Raw genomic sequence first — 25,985 nt, forward strand, 5'->3', positions numbered from 1 at the left:
AACTCCTTTCCAGTACAATTCTTGATAGAATGAATTCGTTTAATCTTTGTAATTACTTTGTCTTCAGGATATCCATCTGATTTAAGTGTGTTTTTTCCTATGACTGAATTGCACTACACTGGTAAGAAATTAGTTTGGGAAGTGCTTGCATGTTTGGTGTTGGATTTTTCCCTGTTATGAATGAATTGGTAACTGCAAAGTCTGTCTACCAGTTTCCATATCAATGAACTAACGTCATGATGTGCTTGCAGGGTCAAGCTGTTGCTCAGCTCTGTTCAACCATTCCCAATGTTACTGTTTTTGGAACAGCTTCATCTTTCAAACATGAAGCAATCAAAGACTCAGTAACTCACCTGTTTGACAGAAATGCAGACTACGTGCAAGAAGTAAAAAGGTATTTTTTTGTTTTCTCAAGTAAGTGTTATATACTGCCTGGCAAAATACCATGAAAACCACTGGGCTGATCGTATCTACGGGAAGAGATTACCCTATTGAGTTCAGGAGCTGAAATTATTCAAGAAAACAGCTTAGATCTGTGCACTACAAGGAACAAAATAGCAAGCATCTCTTTATTTATAAGCAGCATAAGATTTGCAAAGTAAATACCGTGGGAAGAAAAATACAGATGTGAACAGAAGACTCCACAGTTATCTGTGTGTGTAGTAGCTCACTGTAACTTAACAGAGTAAGAAGTTTTCAGTGAATCTGTAAGTTATCTAAGTTTTAGAGGAGTTCTCTGATGTGACTCCATCTGCCTGTGCTTCTGCCTTCTGCCAGGGACTGATAGTAGAGCATGTGATGTCTGTTTTAATTTCAGATCCTCAGGTTTTGTTTGTTTGCATTTAGATTAGAATTATCCTGTTGCCTTCGGAAATCCTGTATGCTTTGTGTGCTTCTGCTTCCATTTATATGCTTTCAAATCCTGTTTTTTGTTTCAGTTTGCTTAACTGCTTTTAGATAGTGATATCAATAAAGGTGACAAAACTGTGGAATTAATAAGAAAATCTTAGTGGAAAAAAAAAGTCTTTTTTATTTTACTTTTCAGATAAGTAAGAGAAAATGCGTTTTCCTGTATTTTCTATCTGTTAAAATACTGACTTGTTTAGTTGGGCATAACAATAAATTTCTCAAAGGATCACTGCAAGGCTTAAATTCCTGTGAATCCTATTGCAAAGTGAGGTTTCTTCCTTGCTTTTTCAGAATCTCAGCAGAAGGGGTAGATATTGTTTTGGATTGTCTGTGTGGAGAAAATACCGGGAAAGGCCTCAGCCTTCTCAAACCACTTGGGACCTACATTTTATATGGTGAGTGAAAGCAGGTACATATTTCAAAACTAAAACTTTGCTAAGATTAAAATCACCCAAGCTACTCATTCCAAAACTGGATATCTGTATGAGTGGATACCATGTGATATTCTCTTGATTCAACCATTTCCAGTCAAGGATTTTGGCGTAGATAAGCTTAGGCTAAATTATTGAGAAACAATAGCTAATACAAAGAAATTCTTAAAAAAAAGAAAAAATCAGAAAATAAATGTGTTTCAAATAATTAAATGCTGAATTCTGCAAGAAGAGCTTAGGAGTAAGCATGAATCTCTCATTCTTTGCACCACAAGAATCACGCTGAGGCCTAACAGCTCTGACACAGAGCAGGAGGGAAACTTAGGGGAGGCTTTCAGAGAGTAACCTGTCATTTCTGTTGACATGACTTTGAGGAATTCAAGCCTGGGTTTCTGTTACCAAATTCCTAATCACACACTGAACACTTCACATACTGGGTAAGCACATCTCGCCTGCAATTCTGCCGGGTTGCCTTGTTGTTTATTGGTGACGCCACCACAGTCAGCCTACAGGAGTCAGCTGAAGGGATTGCTCAATTCTGCAAATGCAGAATATATCTCTGTTGTAGTGGAAAGTACAATGGCATCACTGAAAAGTATTTCTGCTTCCTTGGTCTTGCATCCAGTGGCAGTAGCAATGAGTGAACACTGTCACTCAAGTATCTGCTTGGAGTGTAAAAACCCAACTTGTTTGCAATATTGTCCCTGCCAGTGAATTTCCATTGTGTTTGTTATCAGGTTAAAGTGAACAATATGTGTGTGTTCAGACTTGTAGTAGTCTGACCTTTGATGGTCGGATATATTTATCTGTTGATGGAAGAGAGGATATCACTGTGCTGATCAATGCTGTGTATTTATAGAGATGAATGTTATTTTATTGGGAATAAATGAAGAGCTGAAGATAATGGTATCAGAATGACTAATAGCACTTACCCTGTTCCTGGCTTTGAAAGAAGTTGTCTTGGAATAGAAAAAATTCTACTTATAATAAATGGTTTGATTGCCAGCGTGTAGTAAGTTGTGTCTGTGTACTCATCTTTTACAGGTTCATCTAACATGGTTACTGGGGAGACAAAAAGCTTCTTCAGTTTTGCAAAATCAGTAAGTGTCCCAGCACTGTGATTCCACTCTGTGTTCCCCTAACCTCAGTCTTTTCTGAACGATGTTGCTAAACAGAAGTTTTATGGCTGCACTGTGGTCTGACATGTTTTATTCCGATATGACAGATATACAGGAATTGAATCTGTGTACGATGCATATTTAAGTTGTTATCTATCAGACATACATCTGTAAAAACAAAGCTGGATAAGCAGTGTATGGTTTTGTTGTTTTGAGAACAGTCAAGAGCTGCTTTCAAAGGGTGGGAGATCCATTATTTCTTGTGCCGAGTCTTAAAGCTTGACACAAAAATGGGTTTTATTTCTGCATGTCAGTCATTAGCTACCTGCTTTTTAGCTTGTTAAATAAAATCCTTACCACTTCTTTTGGCTGCTATTTGAGAACTGACAGATGAGTCATGTAGCATATCTGCGTAGATAGTTTTCTTTGTCAACTTTTAGTATGATTTCTGAAGATTGTTTCTCTAACCTTCCTGCTGTTTTTTCCTTTCCAGTGGTGGCAGGTTGAGAAAGTGAATCCTATCAAGCTGTATGAGGAGAACAAAGTCATTGCTGGATTTTCTCTGTTGAACCTACTTTTCAAACAGAATCGAGGTGGTTTGGTCAAGGTTGTGATGGATAAACTCCTAAATCTGTATAACAGTAAGAAGATAAAGCCTGTGGTTGATTCATTATGGGCTTTGGAAGAGGTAGGAGCAAAAATTTATTTCCACCTGTTGAGGGTTTTATTTTTTTTAATGCATATGCATTCTTGGATGCAAAATTGGTTTTAAATCTGTATTCACAGATTTCTTTAGTAAATATGTCTGGAGTTCCAAGCACTCTGTGCAACATTCTTCAAAATACTAAGAAAACGTGAGTTTTCAATCTTAGAAAATTATTGCTGATTCCTAAGCGCATGAAACTTGTGACTAACTGGTGCAGCATGAAATGCAAATATTGCAAGTGAAAACAAAATCTACTTTGAGGAAAAGATCAAATACATAGGCTCTACTTTTGGTTTGTGTTTGCAAACCTCAGAAGCTTGAAGCTTTTCAGGAAAGTACTGAGCAAGTATTACAGAAAGTCAAATCAGAATTCTCTTAAATGTAAGTTAATCCTCCAGTGATTATTTTTTTCTTTTTTTTCCTTCTAATTACTCAGTTCTTAAAGAAATGTAAACAAACTAATGACAGTAGATGAACATGAATATTTTCAGAGGTACGAGCAGATATTAACATACAAAGAAATGCCATGATTATAGCAGCACCACCAGATTCAGTTTTATTTGTCTGTGAAGTGCACTGAGCGTGACACATTGTTAAGGTATGTGATCACTTAAGAATGCAGAATGTGAATGGTAGTTGCACGGTTTCTCTTCAGAAGATGCTGTAACAAAATTCTGGCTGTGTCTTAGTATATCAGCTTGTATTAACATGCATCCGTGAGGAAACAGTAATCAGACATAACAAAATGCATTATTATTATTAATGTTCCAGATAGCCTGGAGTTAGAGTTTGGAGGCCAGCTTGTTGATTATTCAGATGGCACTGAAGAACTTGTGATGGATACAGGGAATACTGGACTGTGTTGGGGCTCCATAGCCTTAGACTGTTCATGGAGCAGGATGCACTGCAGAGTTCACTGAGGCTTCAAGGTGCATGGCCAGAAGGTGCATACTGCCCCAGATCATGCTAGTAAGGGAGCTGTGAGCATCTTCATCGTATCTCTACAACTGCTCCTAATGTGCCCCAGCATAGCACTTCATGTTTCCCAGGAGATGTAAATGATCCAGCAGTGTATGGACTCTTTTTTCCTCTCCAGCAAAACAGGGAGGAATTACAACTTCACCAGGAAACCTTGATCTGTATCTTTCCTGAAGAATCTGTTACTCTTTGTTTAAAATGTCTGCTTACACTGTCATTAACAGCAACTAAGTAGTGCCGTAGCCTTACCAGCCAGTGACATGAAGAGTGGCATTCAGCTCAGCAATTGCACTAAAATGGCTAACTATTGGAGAGAAGTCAGATGTGGTTAAAAGCATCTGGCTCAGAGCTCAGGCATGATAAAAACACTCTGTCCTTGTCTGAATGGGAGAGGATTTTAAGAGCACTCTAAAGTAGAACTGCATTCACATTTTGGTTTTTGATGTGGTTTCCCTTATTTACTTAGTAAATAACCTTACAAAGCATTTTAAAAATTCAAGTGGCACAAGGCTAGATAGGCATTCTGCAATTTCTTGTTCATATACTTCTCAACTTTTGGTAAGAAAAGGATCATAAGTATAGTAACAGTGTTCTTGATCAAGATATTTCAGGCTAGAACATGAAAAATTACACATGGTAGGCTGATCTTAATAGAAAACATGATGAGAATTTGCTGGGAGACTTTTGTTTGATAACATTTCATCTAACATTTGGCAGTAACACGTACCATCCCTAGCATTAGATTGCAAAATGTGTAAATACATCTGTTAAAGAGTGCAGTCTAGAAAACTAGAGCTCATTTATCACGCCTGCTCATTTTTCATGAGCTATCTGGCAATTTACAAAGAAATTACTGGCTGTATCTTCAGGGATGTAACAGTACCAGAGATGTCCTCAGTCAATTGCAAAGTATTTCTGAATTATTATTTATTCTGGGCATTATCATTTTGGGATAAATTTTTGTGAGTATAAAAGTAACTTAGGTCATATTCTCAAGATAAAGTAAATATGATGCACAAAAAAATGTGTCATAGCTGAGGACTAATTGGAATCAGAGTTAGGAAAGGTTGGTGCATATTTTTGTTCTGAGAAGTTTCTTTTTTCTTTTTCTTTTTTTAATATATCTAACATCCTCTGGCCCTGCAGTCTGACATTTGGTTGCTTTTCCTTTCCTACTGAGTAAGACTGATTTTCTTGAAATGTCCACGTTCATTTGATTGTTCTCAGTCTTGTTCATTAGACAGTAAGCAGTACAACCACAATTTTTATCACTAGTGTTTCCTGAGTTAACCTGACCTTAGGAGCACTGAGAATAATTATGTTTGAGTGAGAGTGACAGACATGGACTTCCAGCATGGCATTTGGAAAGGAATGTCTTGACTAGCTTTTTGTGGCAGAATGTCACCCTCTCCAAAGGCTCATGGAAGAATGCACTTGTCTTCTGACTAGAAATTGACTCATCGAGTTGAGGTCAAATCCATTAATTGACGTAAAAAGGAACATATTTTAAGGAAAAATGTCAAAGGAGCCTTAACCCCTTAACCATGGGACACCATTCCTAATGCTTAATTATTAAATACCTAGTTGTGGTCATCACATACAGAAAAGTTTTTATCCACATATGAAAGGTTTGGTCATGCTTTAGTAACTCCGCTTCTGTGTTTATTTTCGTGTATTCTTCCTGCAAATATTAACTCACAAATGAATTGGGTTTCATCCAAAAGCATATCTTAATACAAATCCCGTGTCCCTATCAAATTGTAGAACAGATGAAGTGATGTCTAGTTGATTGCTGATTAATATTCAAGGTAGTGTTCAAGAATTGTTATAGAGCCTTACTTTGATATTATTTGTGTTGAGCAGTGACGGTTTGTCTGTGTGTCAAGGAGGTCATTCCAATTAGGATATAATCTCTTCCAGCATTCTGATTTGTCTTTTTGTGCCTTATCCAAATGCTATGGAAATCAGTAAAAGGACTCCTAGGTTCATTGGCTTCTGTTTAGGATGAAGATTACCCTGCCTCTTCAGTACAGTTTGCCTGAGTAAATTTAGCAGTGGGACAGAACTTGCTCTGGACGGAATTGGAAGTGACTTAATTTTCTTCAGTGCATCCAATTATTATTGATTCAAAGGAGTTCAGGTTCTGGACTATGGACTATTCCTATAGTGTAGAACTATTTGTGTCACTGCATTATCAGTTGGTGTTGGCTTACTTTTTTAATCTCAGATTTATATCCATAAAGCCTAGTAAAGAAAATTATATTCTCAATTAGGCTGCCAGGGCCACTTAATTATGTTAATTGATGAAAGGTTTAGCTAAGAAAAACAATAACACAATCCACAGATATTTTCAGATGGAAGTGTAACTGAGGAATTATTCTTCATGAGATGAACAAAATCATACAATAGATCAGCTGCTGTGTAGAAGTCTTGCTGATTTGTAGCTGTTTGTTCGTGCTGTCAAGTGTTTAAAATGCCAGATAATTTATAAATGGGGCACGCTTAAATTCTGTTGTGAATAAAAAGCTAAGTGTCTGGTAGGATTGTATTTCAGCAGAAATAGTAGAGTTTAAAGCAGAATTAGTATTCAGTGCATACTTGCTGAGTTGTATGGTTGCTTCTTTGTCAATAGCTACAAATCAAATCTTTAATTTGCATTTGGCCACTTGTCTTTGTTCAGATCAATTTGTATTTGAGAGTTAGCATCCTCCTGGAGGGTCTGTGTATCATCAGCTCTACACAGTAGATTATTCCAGATTGATTATTAAGTAGAAAGAAAACTGAAGATTCTTATAAAATCCGGTGTGTTGAATAACACATACATGTTGCACTTTTCTATTAAAATTCTGTTCAGCTTTTTATTACTGCAAAAGAAAATACATACTTAAGGTAGAGCAGGTTATGGAAATAGAAGGTACAAGTGCTTTCTGTAGGACTTACACCAATTAAGAGTAGCAATGGTAACATGTAAAACAGAACTGCCATTCTGTCATGAAAGTGACAGTGGAAAATAGAGGACATGTTGTCATCATCTTATCTGTAGGCCCCTTTTCCTCACACTAGGCTACCTGCTTCAAAAATAACTCTTTTGGTATGTTGGAAAGTCTTTAAATCTGGAATATTTTTGTCCATGTGGGTGACTACTGATATTATTAAAAAAACATGCTGATTACAGATTAGTTTTGTGTGCAGGAAGATTCATTGTCTCCTTCTGCCTGAAGTGATGTAAAGGAGTACACTGTTCAGTAGTGGTGATGGTATCAAAGACCCGTACAGCTGTAGGGCCAGTAAGGATGATGAAAAGCCTGAAATCTATGGGACAGAGTTATTACTTACTCTTTTAAAAAAACTAAGAGGATAATCTGATAATGTTATAGATCAGGCTAGTACCTTCTATTTGTATTAGGCAGTGAATGTTACCCTATGCAATGAATTTGTAGTGATGATGTACTAATAATATCTTTACCAACTCCTTACTTTGCAAATGGTAGTGCAACAACTGTAGCTTAGATTCAGGAGTATACTTTGGTACTCAGCTGTGATTGGAATCGGTGGAATGAAAGCACTAAATACATTTCAGAAGACTCTAATTACTGTGCCTCATGGTCAGTGCATCAAATGTCTTTGAGTGGAAAGGCACATATTAATTTAATTTGTAATGATCACTGCATCATCAGTCTCACTTTTCATCCTGAATCACTGTAAGAGACGCTGCAAGTCTAGCCAGCTCTAAATATTGTTTTTTATACAAGTGAGATTCTTCGGTCTCGGAGCCAAAGCATTCCGCTGTAGTGAGTTGCTAAAGCAAAATCAAACTGTGTTTAAGAGCCTAAACCTGAAAGGAGGGCAGTGCAACTGATCGCATTGTGGTATCATTATAAAATACCTGCTGATACCATATTTTCCTTTAAAAGAATCATTTTCTCATGTGTTTTAATTTTCACATATTTTTCCACTTTCTGCATGAGTTTTCAGTGTTATTAGCATGCAGAGGAAACAGTAGAAACCTAACATCAAAGATTACAGTCTTGCTAAGTTGTAATCCCATGACGAGAAAGAGGGCTGAAGAACATTTTCTTTACGTACTGTGTTTTGGTGAGGCAAAGTCCTCACAACATATCTGTTTTTAGCACTGCCCAATCTCTTCAAAGAATTCAGATATTGTAAATCTTTTCTTCTTTTGCTGAATGCATTGTTTAGCACCAATTTCTGTCCGTGCTTTTGAATACCAACAGTGTTCTAGGAAAAAAAGAAAAAGTGTATAGCCCATGCTGGGAAAAGAGTGACACCCCCTTACCTTCCTCTAGGGCAGAGACTTTAATTTCATCAAAGACAAATCATGCCTTTCAGTGATCTTAGCTTTAAGGCAAAAAGCCTTTCATGTATCAATATGGGAGGACGTGGAGGAAACCAACATATTAATAACTTCTAACATAGTAAGAGGATAATCTGGTAGTGTCAGATTAGGCTGGTACTTTGTTATTAATACTAAGTGTCATCTTGTGCCCTTTTTTTCCTTTCCCGTAGTGACACTATAATAGTGGCTTGTGCAGCTGTTCCTTTCCTTTTATCTGCCAGATGAAAACAAATTCCTCACTTGAAGAAATGACACCTTTCTCTGCCCATATTTGAAGTCAAATGCTTCGCTTAGATCCTGCATTTACTCTTCTAAGCATACAAAATAATCTAGAATATCATTATAAATATGGAAGTTCCTTAATAAAAAAATAATAACCCACCACTAAATACACAAAAAGGATAATGTTTCATGAAGTGAAAACTCCCACAAACATATTGATGTTTCCTTTGCTGCTGTTGCTTCTCTAACATTAGAATGCAAAGTCTACTTGTTCTCATAGCACAAATATTTCCTTGATAGCACTGCAATTACAGTTGTTCATGAACAGCTTTTCTGATGTACAGGTATTAGCTCTACTTATATTCTGTCCTTTGCTCTGCCATGGAACATTGTTCTCCCTGTGTGTGAGATTCTGTTCCCTTTGCATCTGTGGCTCAAAGTAAATTTAAATGCTTTATCTGTACATCACTGTTGTTTCTCTGTGTACAAACAAGTCACAGTATCACAGAATTGCAGAGGATGGAAGGTACCTCAAAAGATCACCGTGTCCAACACTGCTGCTAAATATATATATATATATATTCAGGACTCATCTGAACGCCTACCTGTGTGAGCTGCTGTAGGGCACCTGCTTTATATATATATAGAGGGAGACTTCACAACCCCTGTGGGGAACCTCTCCAGGGCTCCATCCCACTTACCCTAAAGAAATTCTTCCATATGTTTGTATGGATCTTCCTATGTTCAAGCTTTAGGTCACTGCTCCTTGTCATATCGCTGCATATCACTGGGAAGAGCCTGGCCTCATCCATTTATCTCCCACCTCCCTTTAGATATTTAAAAACACTGATCAGATTCCCCCTCAGTCGTCTTTTCCCCATGCTGAACAGCTCACTCAGAGATGCTCCAGGCCCTTGAACATCTTTGTGGCCCTATGCTGGATTCCTTCCAGGAGATCTCTGTCTTTTGTGAAGTGGGGAGCCCAGAACTGGACACACAGTATTCTAAATGCAGCCTCAATGTAACAAATTTAAAGCAAGCTTCCTGCACATATCAAAGATTACAGAAATTCAGGGAGCTGTGTGGTACTGATGTAGTAGGTTTCAAAGTATAAATGTGGGAAAAGCAAACTGAGAAGAAAAGCTTGAGTAGTTCAGGGTCGCTTGCTTCTGTGTTCATGATCGAATTGTACTCAATTAATTATATTTTAAAATTCGGGAAGAGTAAGGGAAGCTATTTCACTTAAAGTTTACTTCATTAACATTATATGTAATGAACACAGGTTCCAAATTTATGAAAATTGAGCCATGAGTAAGGTGATTTTTAATAAAGACTTTGCAAATAATTTTTTCCCAAGATACTTATCTTAAGTAAATATTAATTAAAACTCCAAATAATTTCAGTGCAATATTGTGTAGAGGAGTAAACCGTACTTTGGAGGAAAAAATATACCTTAAAAGTACTGTGGATTAATTAGGCACTGCAGTTTTTTCACCTAAAGCATTGTGCATACCTGATTATGGAGTCCTTGCTGCTCTTACATGAATAATTTAATTCCTAGCAAATACCTATATAATTTAATTTACTTTTCTTCCCCATGCAATGCTTTTTAACAGGAGTCTGTATCACTTCCTAATTCCTTCTGCCCTTCCTGGCTGTATCACTGTGTGGTGACATAACCCAGTAGTGTCTTTGGTTTCACACACTGTTGATAGCAATGTAACACGACTGTGATTTTGTTGTAAGCATGAGATAGAGGAAAGAAGAAAAGACTTAAAGGTGGGTCCATAGTAACACCTCAGATATGTGATATTAGCTGTGATTACCACAAAATAGGGTTGATAGGGTTGGGTTAATGACCTGTTTTAGGGAACTCATATTTCACTTGTCAAGTCTGTAAAATATGTATGCAGAAGTCAGTTATTTCCAATTGTTACATATTGTTTATAAACACTGCATTAAATTCCAGCTACATAAATGGAATGTAATTTAAAAAGTAATTTATTTTAATTTTGTGCTTTTTTATTTTTTTCTTTACAGCTTCTGAAATGGTTTGCATTGTCTAGCCTGCCAGTTGAATTACCTGTGTGTATAAACAAAAAAGATTTGCCATCTAGAGTCTTCATCATGTTGCTTTACTTATAGTGAGAATATTCATACTAGAATATTAGTTCAATAGATAGATAAGAAAGCAGAGCATGATGGCACTTGCCTGATGTTATATCGCATGTTAGTGGAAAGATCTTGGGTTAGCCTGACATCTCTGACTGCCAGTTCTGGCTTCCAGCAGCCGAGCCCCTCGGTTCTGTCTCAGTATCACTGAGGGCCTTTGTGGTTCAGAGCATGCGCTAGGGGCTCTCATTTCAGAATTATACACGTTTCAGTAAGCTGGGTAGTTGCAGGGGAATGGTATCTTAACATTTTGGAATCGAGTAGCAGACATGAAAAAGTATTTTGGCAATATTTCTGATAAACATTGATTCTGTATTCAAATATTGCTGTTACAAAGGTTGGAACCTGACTAGTGTGAGACTGAAACTTTCAATTAACATAAACACAGACTGCAGCTACAGTAGTTTTCTAATCTACTTGGTAAGCACTCTGCTAAGAATTAATTAAGTATGGAGATACACAGGCAGAAAGTACTTTTCTAGAAGACATGAGGCACTGGAAATTGGAAGTACAGCAGTGAGTCATGGTACGTGTTTTTGAGTCAGGACAGATTGCCATTTTTGTTTGCCCTTATGTGCCATAGAGATAATGGCTTCTCTAATGGCGGGTCAGAAAAGAACATCTGGACTCAGTTCCTGATGGATAAAGTGAGGCAGAAAAAAAACACAGTGAAGGAAATAACATAGAAAGCACTGATAGATTCCGCTGAGGAAAATGTGCACTATTAAAGATAAACTAGTCACATGCTTCCACTTAATTAAATTAGCAACAGGAGATTGTACGCGTGTTAAACTAGTATGTCACTTCTTGGAAGAAACAAACCTGTTAAATGGAGCAAGCTGCTGATTAATTATTGTGAAGAAGCAATATTTTACAAGAGTAGTCTGCTTACTGAAGTACGTTAGCTGGCTTTTAAGTAACAAATTGGCACCCATTCCCTATGTATTAAACTGACATGATGATGGTACCCTTGCAAAGAAGTAATGAGACCTAGCTAAGGAGAGCTTTGCCAAAGCACAGTGGATATATTTAGATACCAAGGACAGGACTATGAGCGATAAGAGGAAGTTTATTCTATATTTATCTTGGATGTTTGACTCAAACGTGTTTTCTTTACAATTCATTTTTACTGTTTATGCCATAGAATTTAAGCCATTCTCAAAATGTTAAAAAAAAAGTTTCATAGAGATTTCTTTTGCTGTTTGAAAACAATTTATGGAACTTTTATTTTATGAACTAGTAGAGAACAGAAGCTACTTGTTTTATACTCATATTTAAATGGTCCATTTTGCCTAAAAGATGCTACGTTGGCAGCATTGGTCCTCTGGCCATTTTCCGTGGCTGATAGTGAGCAGAAAGATTTAATAGAGCAGAAGAGAATGAAATGATTTGTGAGACTGCAAAATTACCATGGTGATAGACGTTAGTAGGTAATATGCTTTCAGCATTACTTCTCTGCATTTTGCTTTTCTGAGTGCAGTAGGGAGCTTTCACTGGAAAAAAAAGTTTACTTTTCTGGTTCACGTAATTTTACCCTGAGTAAAATGCAATGATTGTATCCAAAATAATATTTTAAGTTGGTGCATAACAGTCATTAATCAAGATGAATGTTCTCACCTAATGAAAATGGCTCATAAATCCTTCTTAATCATTTTAAACATAGGTGACTTTTAAAAGCAAAATTACTCTTACACTTAAAGACATCTCTTAGAGTAATATAGTTCAATTTTAATGTCATAATTGGGAGTTTTATTTGGTATTGCAGTTTTTTAATGATATTATTGCTCGTTACGGATAATGATATCAATTAACACCAAGGCAGCAGAGCGGATGTGTTGTTGATAGTAAAGTACTCCTACATGTGTGTATATATATATATACATATACATATATATATATACATAGCCTGCTGTGAACGAACACAAGGATACTTTGTAGGGAAGATCTATATATTATGATCACTGACTCAAATAAAATAGGCAGCATAATTTAGGGTCTTCAGTTGAGCATGTGACTCAGCTCTTCTGTTTTTACTCAGTATGATGGTTTGAGTATCGAAGTTCTGTTTTTGAATGTGGTATTAAAGTGCATGTGTTTGGGAATGTAGACTGTGTCTTAAAAATAAATAAATAAATAAAAAATAAGAAATTAGGCCTTAGCTCATCATGGGCAGCTTCAAATCTTTGTTTATACACATTTGGCGTAACATAGTAAAGTTCATGAGCCATCACAAAAAAACAAAAAAAGCCCACCACACCAATCTTGGGAGTAAGATACATTTTACTGCATTATATGTTATGGTTACATCCTGCATGAGTTTCTTGAAGAGAATGGGTATACCCTTTCAGTTCTTTAGCAGAAGTAACAAAATGCTGGTTGGTTGAGTCAGTTTGTTTTTGTTTTTCGTTCATTGCGTGTTTAAAGTTCTTGCCTATTTTCTTGAGCTAGCTCATACACACCATTTGAAGTTTTGGTACATCAACACCTAATTGAATTAGATTAGAAGCTGTCTCAGCTGAACGAGTAGCGTTTTGTTACACAAACACTTATGCTTTAGCTTCCTTGCTATGAACTGCATAGCAATTTGATTTCAATCAGTGTAATACTAAGCCAAATGAGTATTCGTGCATGGCCATTAAAATTGTAAACTAAATCAGTTGTGTTGGTACAGGGTTAAAAATCTTTAACAAAGTTTCAGAATGAAACATTTTTAACTGTGCCATAAAAAAGATTAACGAATAAAGCAAATGGGACTGAAAAATATATTGTAAACTCATCTGGTAAACAATGAAATAAACTCAAATACCTTTCATCTTACCTAGATGAATGACTTCAGTCTTACTGTTAACTGATCCAGCTCAAGATGAGGATAAGCACAAATCACACTGTCTAATATTACAACTGTATAACGATTTAATATATCTGTGCTTTTTGGTCTTGCTTATGTAGAATTTTAATGAAGGTATAGAGCAGCACCCAATGGTCAGATCTAGCTAAGAGAGCTTCTTGAATAATGGAAAAATATGACTACGACTTATGAGTAATTAGATTTGCAATCCTCGTGGCACTACTTTGTGAAACCAGAAAGTTTAAACAAGAAAATAGAGAAGAAATATTTTTTCATTTGGATCTTTAGAGTCCTTTGGTATTTACCTCGCTGAGATTCAAGAATCTACATAATTGACTTACTGCCTAGAGAGGGAGTTTATTGGAGAGCATCCATTGTTGTGAAAGAACAATTTTGTGTTTTTTGACACAAAATTAATGTGCTCCTGTAATCTGATCCTAGTTGGTGGATTTGTGTGTGGAGCTTCAAGACTTTGGAAATGATAGCGTCAAGTCACTGTAATGATTACATCTCTATTGTGTAGAATTCTAAATGTCTGCTCTATTTTGTAACCAGTAAGTTTAGTTTCCATGTCTGGGAGTATTTTATACTGTAGTTCTGGAATAGAGAACAATTCATTCTCCATACTTGTATTAAAGGAAGATAAGTACTGCAAGGCAAAGTAGTGACAGTCCTAATTGTTGCTTCGATGGAGTCCTGCAGAGAAGAATTTAGTGTTTGTCATTTCAGTTGTCATCTGGAATAACTGTATGTATGTAAGCACATACTGAAGAATCACCTAATATGGTGCAAGCTGATGTGTTTTTAACCCCTTGAGGCTACATCCATCCATTTGCCCAGAGGCAGTTAAGGCATGCATTGACTTAGAGCACCTTGCAGCTAATTTGCTTTTGGAGGCAATCAGGAATATAGTGAAAAAGATTTTTCTGTCTCTGAAAAGTGTTCTGCAAATGTCTAGACAGTCCGTGTGAAACACTGATTCTGGAAGTATTTCAGACTTGGAGTTCTCACATGGCTGTGAAACAATACAGTTCCAGAAAGGCTGTCTCTAATCTTTCACTTGTGTGTGAAGAGAGATCTCTGTTTGCCAGCTTCCCACAGAGAAACAAGCAGACAGGATTGCTGCTGCAAGGCTGTGATGAGGAAACCAACAATGTTGACCTTCTGCAGTCTGGGCATTATAATTAGAAAGACAACAACGCACAAAGCAGTGTGCTTGTAATTAAGGGTTCGTAAGGGTGAGTGGAGGAGGGGGAGTTTCATGACTCTCTTGACTATTAGAATATGTTTATGGGAGAGAGGACGAATGAGACATATTAGTGGGATGGTGCAGTTTTTTTCCAAATATTTTTTCAAAGACATCACAAGGCAGCATGGCTGAGGCAAGAGTTTAAAAACTTATGTTATGGAGCTCGACAATCGATAATAACATAAAATATCTGCTTTTAATTGCAAGGTGATAAATGTCATAAACTGTTTCCTGCTGTAAATTGTGAAGACATTGTGATGAAATGGACCAAACTGAACTTCATATTTGAATTTCACTTACACAAGAGTCTGCTCCATGTTAACCAAATACAAAGGGCTTCTTTCTTTTGCCTGCTGCTGCCAAAACTCCTTTGCAGCCAAAGGACTTCTCCACAGCATAAGAACTGCTGCTGCTCCACAGCAGACAGATTCTCGCTGGAGTGGAATGTGAACCACTTCACTTTCGAATATCCCAAAATCAGGAGTGTTTAGGGCATCTTTATTTGAACAGTTGGCTGCAGCTTAGTATAACCTGTTATCCCTCAGAATGAGGGAATAAAGGGAATAAAGGTGACCAGTTCTAAGATCCTTTGTGAGGGCTTTGGTGTGCTAGTAAAATCTGGGGTCATGCTACCTTAATTTCTATCAGCAATCCCAGCAACTCAGGCAGCAGCTGGGAGTCAGTGGCTTACAGCTCTATAGCAGCAAGCAGAAGCAGAGTGTAGGAGGGAGGGATCAGTGTTCAGTGGGTTTGAGGAGCTCTTTATCACGGTAGTTCTGTTTCTTCCACGTAACATTGTGCTCACTTTCAGACTCGTTAATCTCACTCTAGAGTTGATATGATTGTATTTAGCTATTGACTAGACAGATGGCTGCAGAAGATCTGTGTTCAGGAGTTCTGACTTTATTGCTACTCTAAAGAAATTCTACCATTGAATTCTAAAAGCTTCTTGCTGATTCACAAGACGTGGCTTTTCTTCTAGTCTGTGTTCTGGGGATTTTTTTCACCAAATCTCCCTTCAGAGACTTGATTTTGAAACTAAAAAGGTAATTTTTTTACAGTATTAATTGCTGTTGCAAAAGATTTCCTTTTTCTTCAAGCTTATGCTAATAATAAGTGATAATGAGAGAAACTACACTGTGCTAGTTCAAATCAATATTTGCTTGCCTTATCGTTCTGCAGGCTCTTCTAAGGTAATACACATAGTCTAATAGAGATGTTCCTTCTACAGTATTTGTCTTACAACCAAAATGCTGGCCTTCAACTGTTGAAGAATTCTCTGTGCTGGTGGATCCGACTTCAAAGTCTTTTTTCCCCTGCTTACTGTGTTGGAAGAACTCCCACCAGATTTATAATCTAAGTCCTATTTGGTAGTTATAAATATTTAATTTGATATTGGTTCTTTCTTTTTTCTGCTTTGTTCCTGTTGACTTCATAAGTAAAAGCTGGTAAGATTTGGTTCAGTTATTTTATTCTGTAATTGCGAGGCTTTAAATCCCTTTTTCTTTGGGTTTCATCAAGACAAAAACAAATACTCATTGATGTCTGTAGGAGCTTGTTGGAATAAGGCAAGAGTGAACAGTACAGTTGTGCAGCTGTAGTTCTCCATGTAAAAAACATGTAATGTAACAAATCTCTACAGTAGCCAAGGAAGGTTTTGAGTCAGAATTTGCCTGTAGCATCAGTTTTTATTCCTTTGACATTTTTCTCATCTTGGGTCTGGTTTTAGTCTTGCTGCTATGGCAACATATAGTGAGGCAAAAAGGTATTCCAGCAAAAAGGTCTCTCCTTGCTGATGGGCAGCAGGAGGGAGTGGATGTTGGAGCCGTTCTTTGCAGCTGGGAATAGCAATGGAGGAACGAAAGGGATTTTAAAATGACCTTCTGTTTGCATGTATACAGGAAAAGACACTGGTGCAAAAGTTCAGTGTAACAGCAGAAAAGAGGTGAGTCAGATTCAAATCATTTTTGGTTGCAGATGAGTACTAGCAGGATGATGTGATGTATCAGCTTCATTGCAAGGAAGCAGATTCCATAGCCCAAGTTATTTTCCTCCCATGTCTAAAAATTCTCTAATCAGATCAAAATAATTGCTGACTATACTAATTTCTTAGCACTTCAGCAATTAATTTTGATTGTATCTCAGTTTTCTCCATGCTCTTTTCCCTGTAGCTGTTGGGCCCCAGGTACCCTAAGATCAATGTGTCTTCTTGCGTATGGTCAGTCCTTGATTTCTGAGGTAAGAACTGACACAAGCAGGAGTGGAGCCTATTCAGAGTCCTGTAAATACCACACTTACTGTTACAGCAGCCGAGTACTAGAAGCACTCTTCTGCTAGCTGTTTGCACGTGGTGCAAGCAGAATATTCCTCTTACGAATGCAGGTTGTTCCCATGAAAAGTGTCTTGTGGTCAATACTCTCTCCCAAACAAAACAGTGCCTGCAAGCAAAAGGATGTTTTTGTCCAGAATACCTGTGTCGATTGTCAGTAATCACACCTAAACAACTCTTTTACAAAAGCTTGCATGGAAGACAGCCTGAGAAAGAAACACACTGCAAACTCACCAAAAAAAGCTTAAAAGAATTTGATATGTTGCATAGTGAAATATTATTTCGCTACATCGTGTTGCATTAACATGGGAGAGACATGTCAGTATTAGTGAGGAGGAGCAAATGTGCCAGCAAAACAACAGGACTGCATTTTGACAGAAGGCACTTTGAGGAGCAGGCAGACGCAGTCCGTAGTGCTGGGGAGCCCAGCAGCTGCTCACTGTGTGTGCGTTACAGGAGGGCTGCATCCAGAGCACCAGAGTTCTGTCCCTGATCTTAGCACAAGCCACGTTAACAGGGCTTTTGCAAATGCAGCCTAGAAGGGAGATATACTTTTGCTCTCTACATCCCATGGCCTAGCACTGGCGAAATCTGCATGAAGAACATCAGTTTGCTCTGCTCAGAGCTACCAGCAAGCTCAGGAACTATTGTCCTTGGTTCTTTGAGCTTCCTCCCTTCCACAGACCAAAGCTAAAAAATATAAACCAGAAAACAGAAACTACATAGGATTTTTCTTTGTATGTACTGCCACGTTCAGTGTGGAAGCCTGTATGTGCCAATGACATGAAGGTAACTTCTGGTCTGAGAGGAGCATCTTCCATTGTAATGCAGCTCACAGTTGATATTAAAGACAGCATAGCCTTTAATAGACCACAGCAGTGTGTCTGATAATAAAAATCGTGTTGCCTCATGGCACTTTTGAAAGCTGTAGTATGAACTGCTTTGCTTATGGGGTATCTCAGCTAGAATAGTCTGCAGCATGCATCTTTTTCTTCATTACTGCATATAAATGATGCTTAAATAAATACTATTGATATTAATGTTTGTAATGCTAATGGAGATAGCTCTGGGCTCATGAAAATAGTGGCTGTTATGAACAGCAACAAAGCAGAACCGGTCCTAAAATGAAAAACAGCCAAGTTCTTAATTCAGATGATTCTAGCATAAATCTGAAGATTTGGATCATTACCTGTGACACTTGGGTTGCCAAAGTAACCTTGACTAGCCAGCTGATGTTTGCATACCGCATGACACTGTCACCATGGAGATCCTGTCCATGTGATTTTGCAGACATGATGCAGTTGCAGGCTCTGCTGACACACGACAGTAAGATAGAGAGGAATTAATTATTGGTAAGGAATGTTTTTGCCAGCAGCTCTTCTCTCTGTCAAGAGCGAGCCTGCACAGAGGTACTGCAGAGGCTAAATTTCTTATTGGTTTAGCTCTTTGTAGCAGGGCAGGATGAGTTGTATGAGGAAGCTCTTTTGGCTTTCACGTGGAAAATTCTGAATTCTTCTGATGGGAAGTTCATGCACTCCTGATTTTGGAGAAATCATCAGAAAATACTGTTCCATGCAAAAAAAAAAAAAAAGTGTTTGAAAGATAACAGCCATTTATAGAATGCATGTTCAAGTAGTGGGAGCTGATTGATCACTGGTAATATTCCTTTATCAGCTGAGACTTCCATCCTCCCAACAGCTGCTCTTCTCATTCACATGCAACTTAGTGATGTCAGGAAAATTATGCCAGTGGAACAGGGAGTGAAATTTGTTCCCACAAACAAAATATTTCAAATTTTCCTCAGAAACAAGCTGCCATTTCCTTTGTGTGCTTTCCTTGCCAGCGTCTACCAACCCTTGCAGTAGCACTTCAAAATAGATTTTGGACTTATTTTGTGGAGCGGCACCAAGTCAAAGGCCATGCTGAATGTTAGAAAGATCTCATGAGATAACCAAAATTTTTTATCTTTTCCTAGATGTACAACCAACTTACTGGTGAACCAAGGCTTGTGGGGAATATTAAAGAGCTGGAGGGAAACAGCCTTAATGTGACATGCTGGCAGGCTTGGACATTTTCAATGTGTTAGCAGAGGACAGAAGGTGATTCCTTGAGATGATTTGTGGAAATAAGTAGTGATAATGAACCAAAAGGTGTGGAAATAATAAGAGAAAAAAATACAATTGTAGATCATAAACTGAATGCTGTGTTCCACTGTGCCTGTCTGGTAGTGGGGACTGTACACATTATTTGAGTGCTGGTCTCCTTCACAGCAGATGATGCTACAGGGGATAGAAGAATTGGTGAGTATTCTAGATTATCATTATTGCTGAAGATGCTCAAGAAAATAGAGTACAAGTCTTCTACCACTATCTGGCAAACGTGCCTTGGGTAAAAGTGAAGGGTTAAGGACAAAGCCTGCAAAGATGAGACTGTGACCGTGGCAGCTCAGGCAATAAACTGCATTCAACCTCATGCAGGTAAAAGAATATTCATTTTTCTATTGCACTGGTGTCTTTAAGTTGCAAATTTTGCTCTCCTAAAGTAAATGCGTAACTTCACTAAAAGTTTTGATAAATTTCATGATAGTACTGAGCTGAACAGCACTGCAAACCATCATGTTTAGTGACCCGCTAAGAAATGTGTCCATGGCATTTATTGTTTCTAGCCACTAAACATCTGTATTAAGAATATGGGACTAAAGTCCCCGGTGTACTGGCATAGCGAACAGTACAGTGCACAGCTTTGCAGACTCTCTTATTTTACTCCTGGGGCTGGTTCCTTTTAAGAGCCAAATACAGAAATGGATCATAAATAGAACATTTTTTGACCAGCGACATGAAGGCATTTCTGCCTTTCCTCTCCAACTAAGATCTGTTGACAGTAATTGTTACTCTTCTCAGTGTGATACACAATATAGTAGGACAGAAATGGCTGTGGTACAAGAGAAGCTCTGAGATCCCAGCCATAACATCCCCTCAGGAAAATACTCCTGGATAATCTTTCCCACAGCAGGCTGTCTTTGCTGCCTTTGTCATTTTCTATCCTGTGTTTGTATCAAGACTTCTCTGAAGATTTATGTTTGGGTATTGGTAGCACAACATCTATTTAAATGTGCAAGTGTGTGTTAACAGATGAAATTTACAAAGAGATGTTAAAGCTGCTTGATTGCCTATAATGCTGGCACAATGCAGTGAGTGCTCACAGAGCTCAGAGAACGTGCAGCACTTGGGGACTTATGGTGGAAGACGAGTTTTGACTGTTTCTCACAGGGCCTCGTAACTGTGACTTGTTATTACATAGATCCTAATTACCAGATTTATTGTCGCTGCTCAGTGGGGATATTTAACAACTTATCCACAACTGTGCTACTTGTAAGGCTGAAAGGGATGGGAGAAACACTCTTGCTCAAAATTGTTTCTTCAATTATAAAAGGATACTCCTTAAAGCAAATGCAAATTGTTTCCAACTGGGTTTGAAAATTCCTTTTCCTGTGTTTATTATCATTTTCCATTAGACTGAAAAGATATGGAAAGCTATTTAAGCTGCAGAGAATGTTTAAAAATACAATACATCAAACAAAAAGAATATTGGTGCAGAATCAAACACATGTGAATTGTGTTTTGGGGGAAAAGGCAAACTTGGGATTCCTTTAATTTCTCCTTGGCTATTATTAATTGTTTTCTTCTCTTGCTGCCTAGGAGGGTTTATGTTGGGTTCATGGGACTGCATGGCTTTTATTGCTTTTATTTCTTTTCAGCAATAAGTTTGACAGATTTCCTTAGACAAATAACGTGGAAATTTGAAAGTATTTTCTCATTGTCCACTAATGTGTAAAAACAGTTCAGAATCCACTGCAGAGCTTTATTATACGTATCATGTGAATGTTATGCTTTCTCAGCATAATTTCCTGTAATTCAGCATTGGTTCGGTCAAACCACTGTAAGGAGTGAGTTATACTGAAAGGACAATGGAAAATTTGTCATTTATTTCAACAGAAACTCTTTAAATTAGGAAGTGCACCCTTGCACTGTTTCCAGTCCAAGTCTTCTGCTGATGATACTGCATAAGAAGAAACTGAATTTACTCATCCATGTAGAAAAAAATCTGATTCCTTTACTTTGATTTGAGATGACAAATACAAATAGTAACAACTGGTGAAAAGTACTTTAGGGACTTTAAGATGAGGGAAGCCCTCTTGATCCTCCCCACTGGAAGGGATGTCTCTTTTGAATCAAACTAAATTCAGCACATCAAAGTTCACATGAAAAAGGAAATGCTTTTGGAGTGTGCACAGAACAGCAAATTGTAATCATGCTTGTTTAGTTTTTAATGCTCTCTTCTCTACGGTGGAAGAGGGAATGGTTACTTACAAGTGTACTGGAAACCACTGAACCTTTCTCCGAAGTCTTAAACTTGATATCACGCTTGTGAAAAATGCAGGGAAAGCACATTTTCTCAGATTTGCCTTGTGAACTGTGATATGGTACAGATTAAAATCAGTGTCGCATGCTTTGCTTTTTACATGATGTTCTGGTAATAAATTTCAAAGATGGGTAAATGCGTTTGCTGATTTCTCCAATTCTGTCTCATCTGTGTATTCACGCTGTGCTATAGACTCCTAAAAGCTTGATTTGGCTAACAAGATTTATAAAATAACATACCTGCTGCTTTGGAGTTATTGTTGGATATTCTTAAAGGAATACTGTCCATGTTACAGAATTGGTGTTGTGGGTTACTTAGATAGGTTTTGTTTGAGTAAAAGTTACTGTGGTTTTTGGTCGATGTTTAGAATCAACCTTCTATCCAGTGGAATTCATACAACACTGTATTCCATGGTTAATTTCCAGTTATGTCCTAAGTCAGAAAGTGTTTTTTCCTTATTAGTTTTTTTTCATCATTGCAATTTTTCTTTTGTTCTATCAGATTTTTTTTAATGTCTGGTATTTACTAATTGAGTGAACCACTTGGTAAAATTAAAGGTGTAATACTGAGTTCACTGCAGCCAGCTTTCAGAATAAGGCTGACAGATGGAAAAGACATTTTGTGCCCAGTATCCATTAAATTTAATTGAAACTTGAAGGCTGTATTTGTTTAGTGTCTTCAGAAATGTCATACCACCTTCTGTATCAGACATTCACTAATGATCTTGGGTGCATGGACCTCAATTCAAGCTTTTAATGTACTGTGGGACCCACATGTTCTCAAGTCAGCATTTTATTTCTAGCTTCTATGCCATTATTCTTAAAAAAAGTCAATAGATCTATGTACAGATGGCAAATCCTATTAACATAAAACTTTCTTGCCTCAATATATCCTGTTATGCCAGGAAAAATAGTGTGATAAGGCTATGGCAAAGCCTTTCAGTGGCCTTTATTTTCAGTTTTCTGATGTTTTTCCACCGTGACAGTGAGGAATTCTTGGTATCTTCCAATTTCCAGTGATTTAGTAGTGTTCTGCATGCCTCACATTGGATATTCAGTGAAACACAACTGAATGTCAGTTCATCAACACTGAGACCCCATGAGTTCTAAAACTTCACATGAAAATAAGCTCCTCACCAGAGCCATTCATAAGAAGTTGTTGTTTCTTTCTTGTATAGGCTAATTGCTGCCAGTTATTAAATGTCTAATGGTACTGGTAAGACACTATTCATTAAAAGAAACAATTAAAAATGTGGGGAAAGACAAAGGAAGAAAATACTCAATCATGCAATTAGAGCCAGCGTGGTCTATCACAGCCACTGCCTGGATGTGGCATTCTTTCTGTAGGAAAGCAAAATATACTAATTAACCATCATAGGTCAATTAGAGAAATATTTCACATTTTCAATGAAAGTAAAATTTCTTCACAAATATTTTGCAAAGAGGAAAAGAAATTAATCTAATGAACAACCTGTCAAGATTAATTCCCTGATCCTGTTTCTCACCTCAGCTTTTGTATTGCAGTACCATTATGTAGGTATTACTTTACTCAGAAACTCCATTAAGATTTGCATCCCGTTTTAGCAAACAAGGCAGAAGTCAAGCCTTAAAAAACCTCTAAAAGGTGTTTAACCATATTCATTTTGTTTAAAGCAGCAGTTTGAATGGCATTGCTCATAGCGTGCCTCGCACATACTGCTGATTTTGAAGAAAGGCAATCAGGATTTTCTATAAACGTGAGCTTGTAAATTATCAATATCTTATCTTTCTTTCAGGTGAAGGAGGCCATGCAGAGAATCCATGACCGAGGTAACATAGGAAAATTAATTCTGGATGTGGAGAAAGCACCCACTCCCCTGGTGAGTGCAAAGCACTACGTACGTGGCGTACAGTCTCACAAGGTAAAGCGTGGTAGTGACATTTGGAGAAATGTCCCTTGCAGTTTTCTTCTATACTGTTTTCTTCTAAATCCATAGCATCTAAATAGAACCCATAATTATAATTTATATTTTTAGCCCATGGTGGAACACAGTTGTAACTCCTGCAGTTCCAGCAGTTAGATTTCTATGCGGCATAGCCGTCTCCTCTCCAGAAATGTGCCTGCCACTCTTATATCAGGATAAAACTGCCAAATCTATTTGTGTGATCTATTTGTGATTTACTTCTCTAAGGATCTAAACACTTCCCATCCATTAGCTGCTTTAAAGAATCATATTGTCTATTTCCAGAAGAGCACATTACATACATTTTGTGAACGTCCTACATAGCTGCGTTTCTTTTCTGAGAGTCTTAATGCCATTCTGTGATAGGTACCCAGATCAAAGTCCACTTGTGCAACTGTCCTAAAAGCAGCTTCCAGTTACATAATTCAGCTGTAATCCTTGAGGGAACAGTTCATAGTTTTAACTGAAAGTGATGTCGTACCAACAAAACTTTTGTTCTGGCAGAACATTTGTTTTCTTGCTGCATCCATGACTTCTTCCATTTTTAAAGTCACTTTATGAGATGAATCAAACCGAAACAAGACTGGGTAAATCAATGTGATAGGTGCTCTGATTTTCTTCATCTTTCATCCTGTAGATGGCCAACGACAGCACAGAGACAAGTGAGGCTGGAGAGGAGGAAGAAGATCACGAAGGGGACAATGAGAATAAAGAGCGCATGCCATTCATCCAGTAACAGCCAGAGGTGATGGAAGCAGAATGATTGATCGAGTAGAAGGGAACAAGACTGGGAAATATTCTCTGCATCAGTGAACAAATGCTGTAGTACAGTGTGTGTTGTATTTGTCTGCAGTCAGCTGAGCTATGAGCTGTTGATCATTGTTTTGAACTTCAAGTGCCATTCTCATCCAGTGCAGTATTATGACATTCCTGTGTAAAACCCAATTTCCCTGTAGGAGTCCCATGGATTTTTCTGTTTCAGTTTAAAAGCCTCATTAACTTACTGTGTAATTTTAGATGGGCATCTTTCTCATGCAAATTCCAACTTTTTGCATAAAGTTATTTGGAGGGTTGAGCTTTTTTTTGCAAGTTGACGACCACAGTAACAAAAAGTATTGCCCACTTGCTGTGTTGAAGATTCTGCTAATTGGAGGGAGGATTCTTAATTTTGTGAATTTTTCAGTGTTACAATAGTTTTCCTTTTATGAACCACAGATAGAAGTTTCAAAAATGGTAAGTTTATTTTCCTTTATCACGCTTCCTCATTTTATAAGCAATCCTGTCTTCATTTTCAAAAATACCTCATTTTGAGTTGTGGAATCTGAAATTGTGCAAGACACCATTAATTGACAGACAGACTTTGATTGCTATTGCATAATCATATTAGCCATCAGCACCAGTAATTAAACACTTCATTCAGAGTGTCAGCTATCTTGCTTTCCTGTTGATCTGAGTTATCGCCCCATATGTTTTAGGCACCAGAGGTCAGTTAGCTACTCATTTTAGAGCCAGAACAATTTGCATTGTTACTGACAGTTCAACATCATGTTCTACGAAGGATGCATTGACTTATCTGTGTCTAAAATCCGGAACATTTGTAAATTTAACTTTTAAATCCTATTAGTAAGGATCACTCTTCAGTATGTGGAAATAATTTGTTGGCAGAGTTTACTACTCTGAAATCACTATGTATTGATCAACTATGAAGCTGGAGCTGAACTTCTAAAGAAGTTAACCCTTTTAAAAGTGACTTTTAGACCTTAATCCCATCACAAATTATACATGGGGATAACTTTACCTAGGCGAGTAATTCCATTAAAAGCTCTGCTCCATGTGTATGGTTATATTTGTGATTATTTGAAGGATCAAATATACAAAGACCAGCTAGTCTATCTACCTCCCACTAGTGGAAATATGTCTAAACCTGACAAAAGTAAATATTTTTTCTTGACTTTCACCTATCCAAACAGAAGCTACTCAGGTCCTCGGTGGTCTTGTTGAAATAAACATTTTAAAATAATTGCAAACAACTTCAGTAGAAATGCTAAAAGAAAGTCAGAGACCTTGTTATAATGCCATGTATCTTTGAATTAATATATTTTTAGTATATTTTTAGCAAAAGAAGTTATTTCTCCAGGCATGGTTAGTTGTGCTCCTAATTCTACAAATATGTAGTTGTGATAGAAGTTGAAAAATATACAAAAGGGGAGAGGGATTGCTTCTCAGGCTTTTCTCAATGTGAAAGTAATTGTGAGTCTGGATTACTTTTACGTGTGGTTTTAGAGGATTGTGGTTTTTTTTT

General features: G+C 37.4%; 1 protein-coding gene across 1 annotated transcript; it reads left to right on the forward strand.

Annotated features, from left to right (window-relative positions):
- Positions 1 to 231: 231 nt before the first annotated feature.
- On the forward strand, positions 232 to 25,979 carry VAT1L (vesicle amine transport 1 like). The gene is made up of 6 exons (XM_010718075.2): positions 232 to 394; positions 1,201 to 1,304; positions 2,385 to 2,440; positions 2,952 to 3,146; positions 23,516 to 23,641; positions 24,321 to 25,979. Exons 1-6 carry the CDS (start codon positions 237 to 239, stop codon positions 24,417 to 24,419), a joined length of 738 nt encoding a protein of 245 aa, XP_010716377.1. The 5' UTR covers positions 232 to 236; the 3' UTR covers positions 24,420 to 25,979.
- The last annotated feature ends 6 nt before the right edge of the window (positions 25,980 to 25,985 follow it).

This window comes from Meleagris gallopavo, chromosome 13 (assembly GCF_000146605.3).
Source record: "Meleagris gallopavo isolate NT-WF06-2002-E0010 breed Aviagen turkey brand Nicholas breeding stock chromosome 13, Turkey_5.1, whole genome shotgun sequence".
In the NCBI taxonomy this organism is placed as follows: Eukaryota; Metazoa; Chordata; class Aves; order Galliformes; family Phasianidae; genus Meleagris; species Meleagris gallopavo.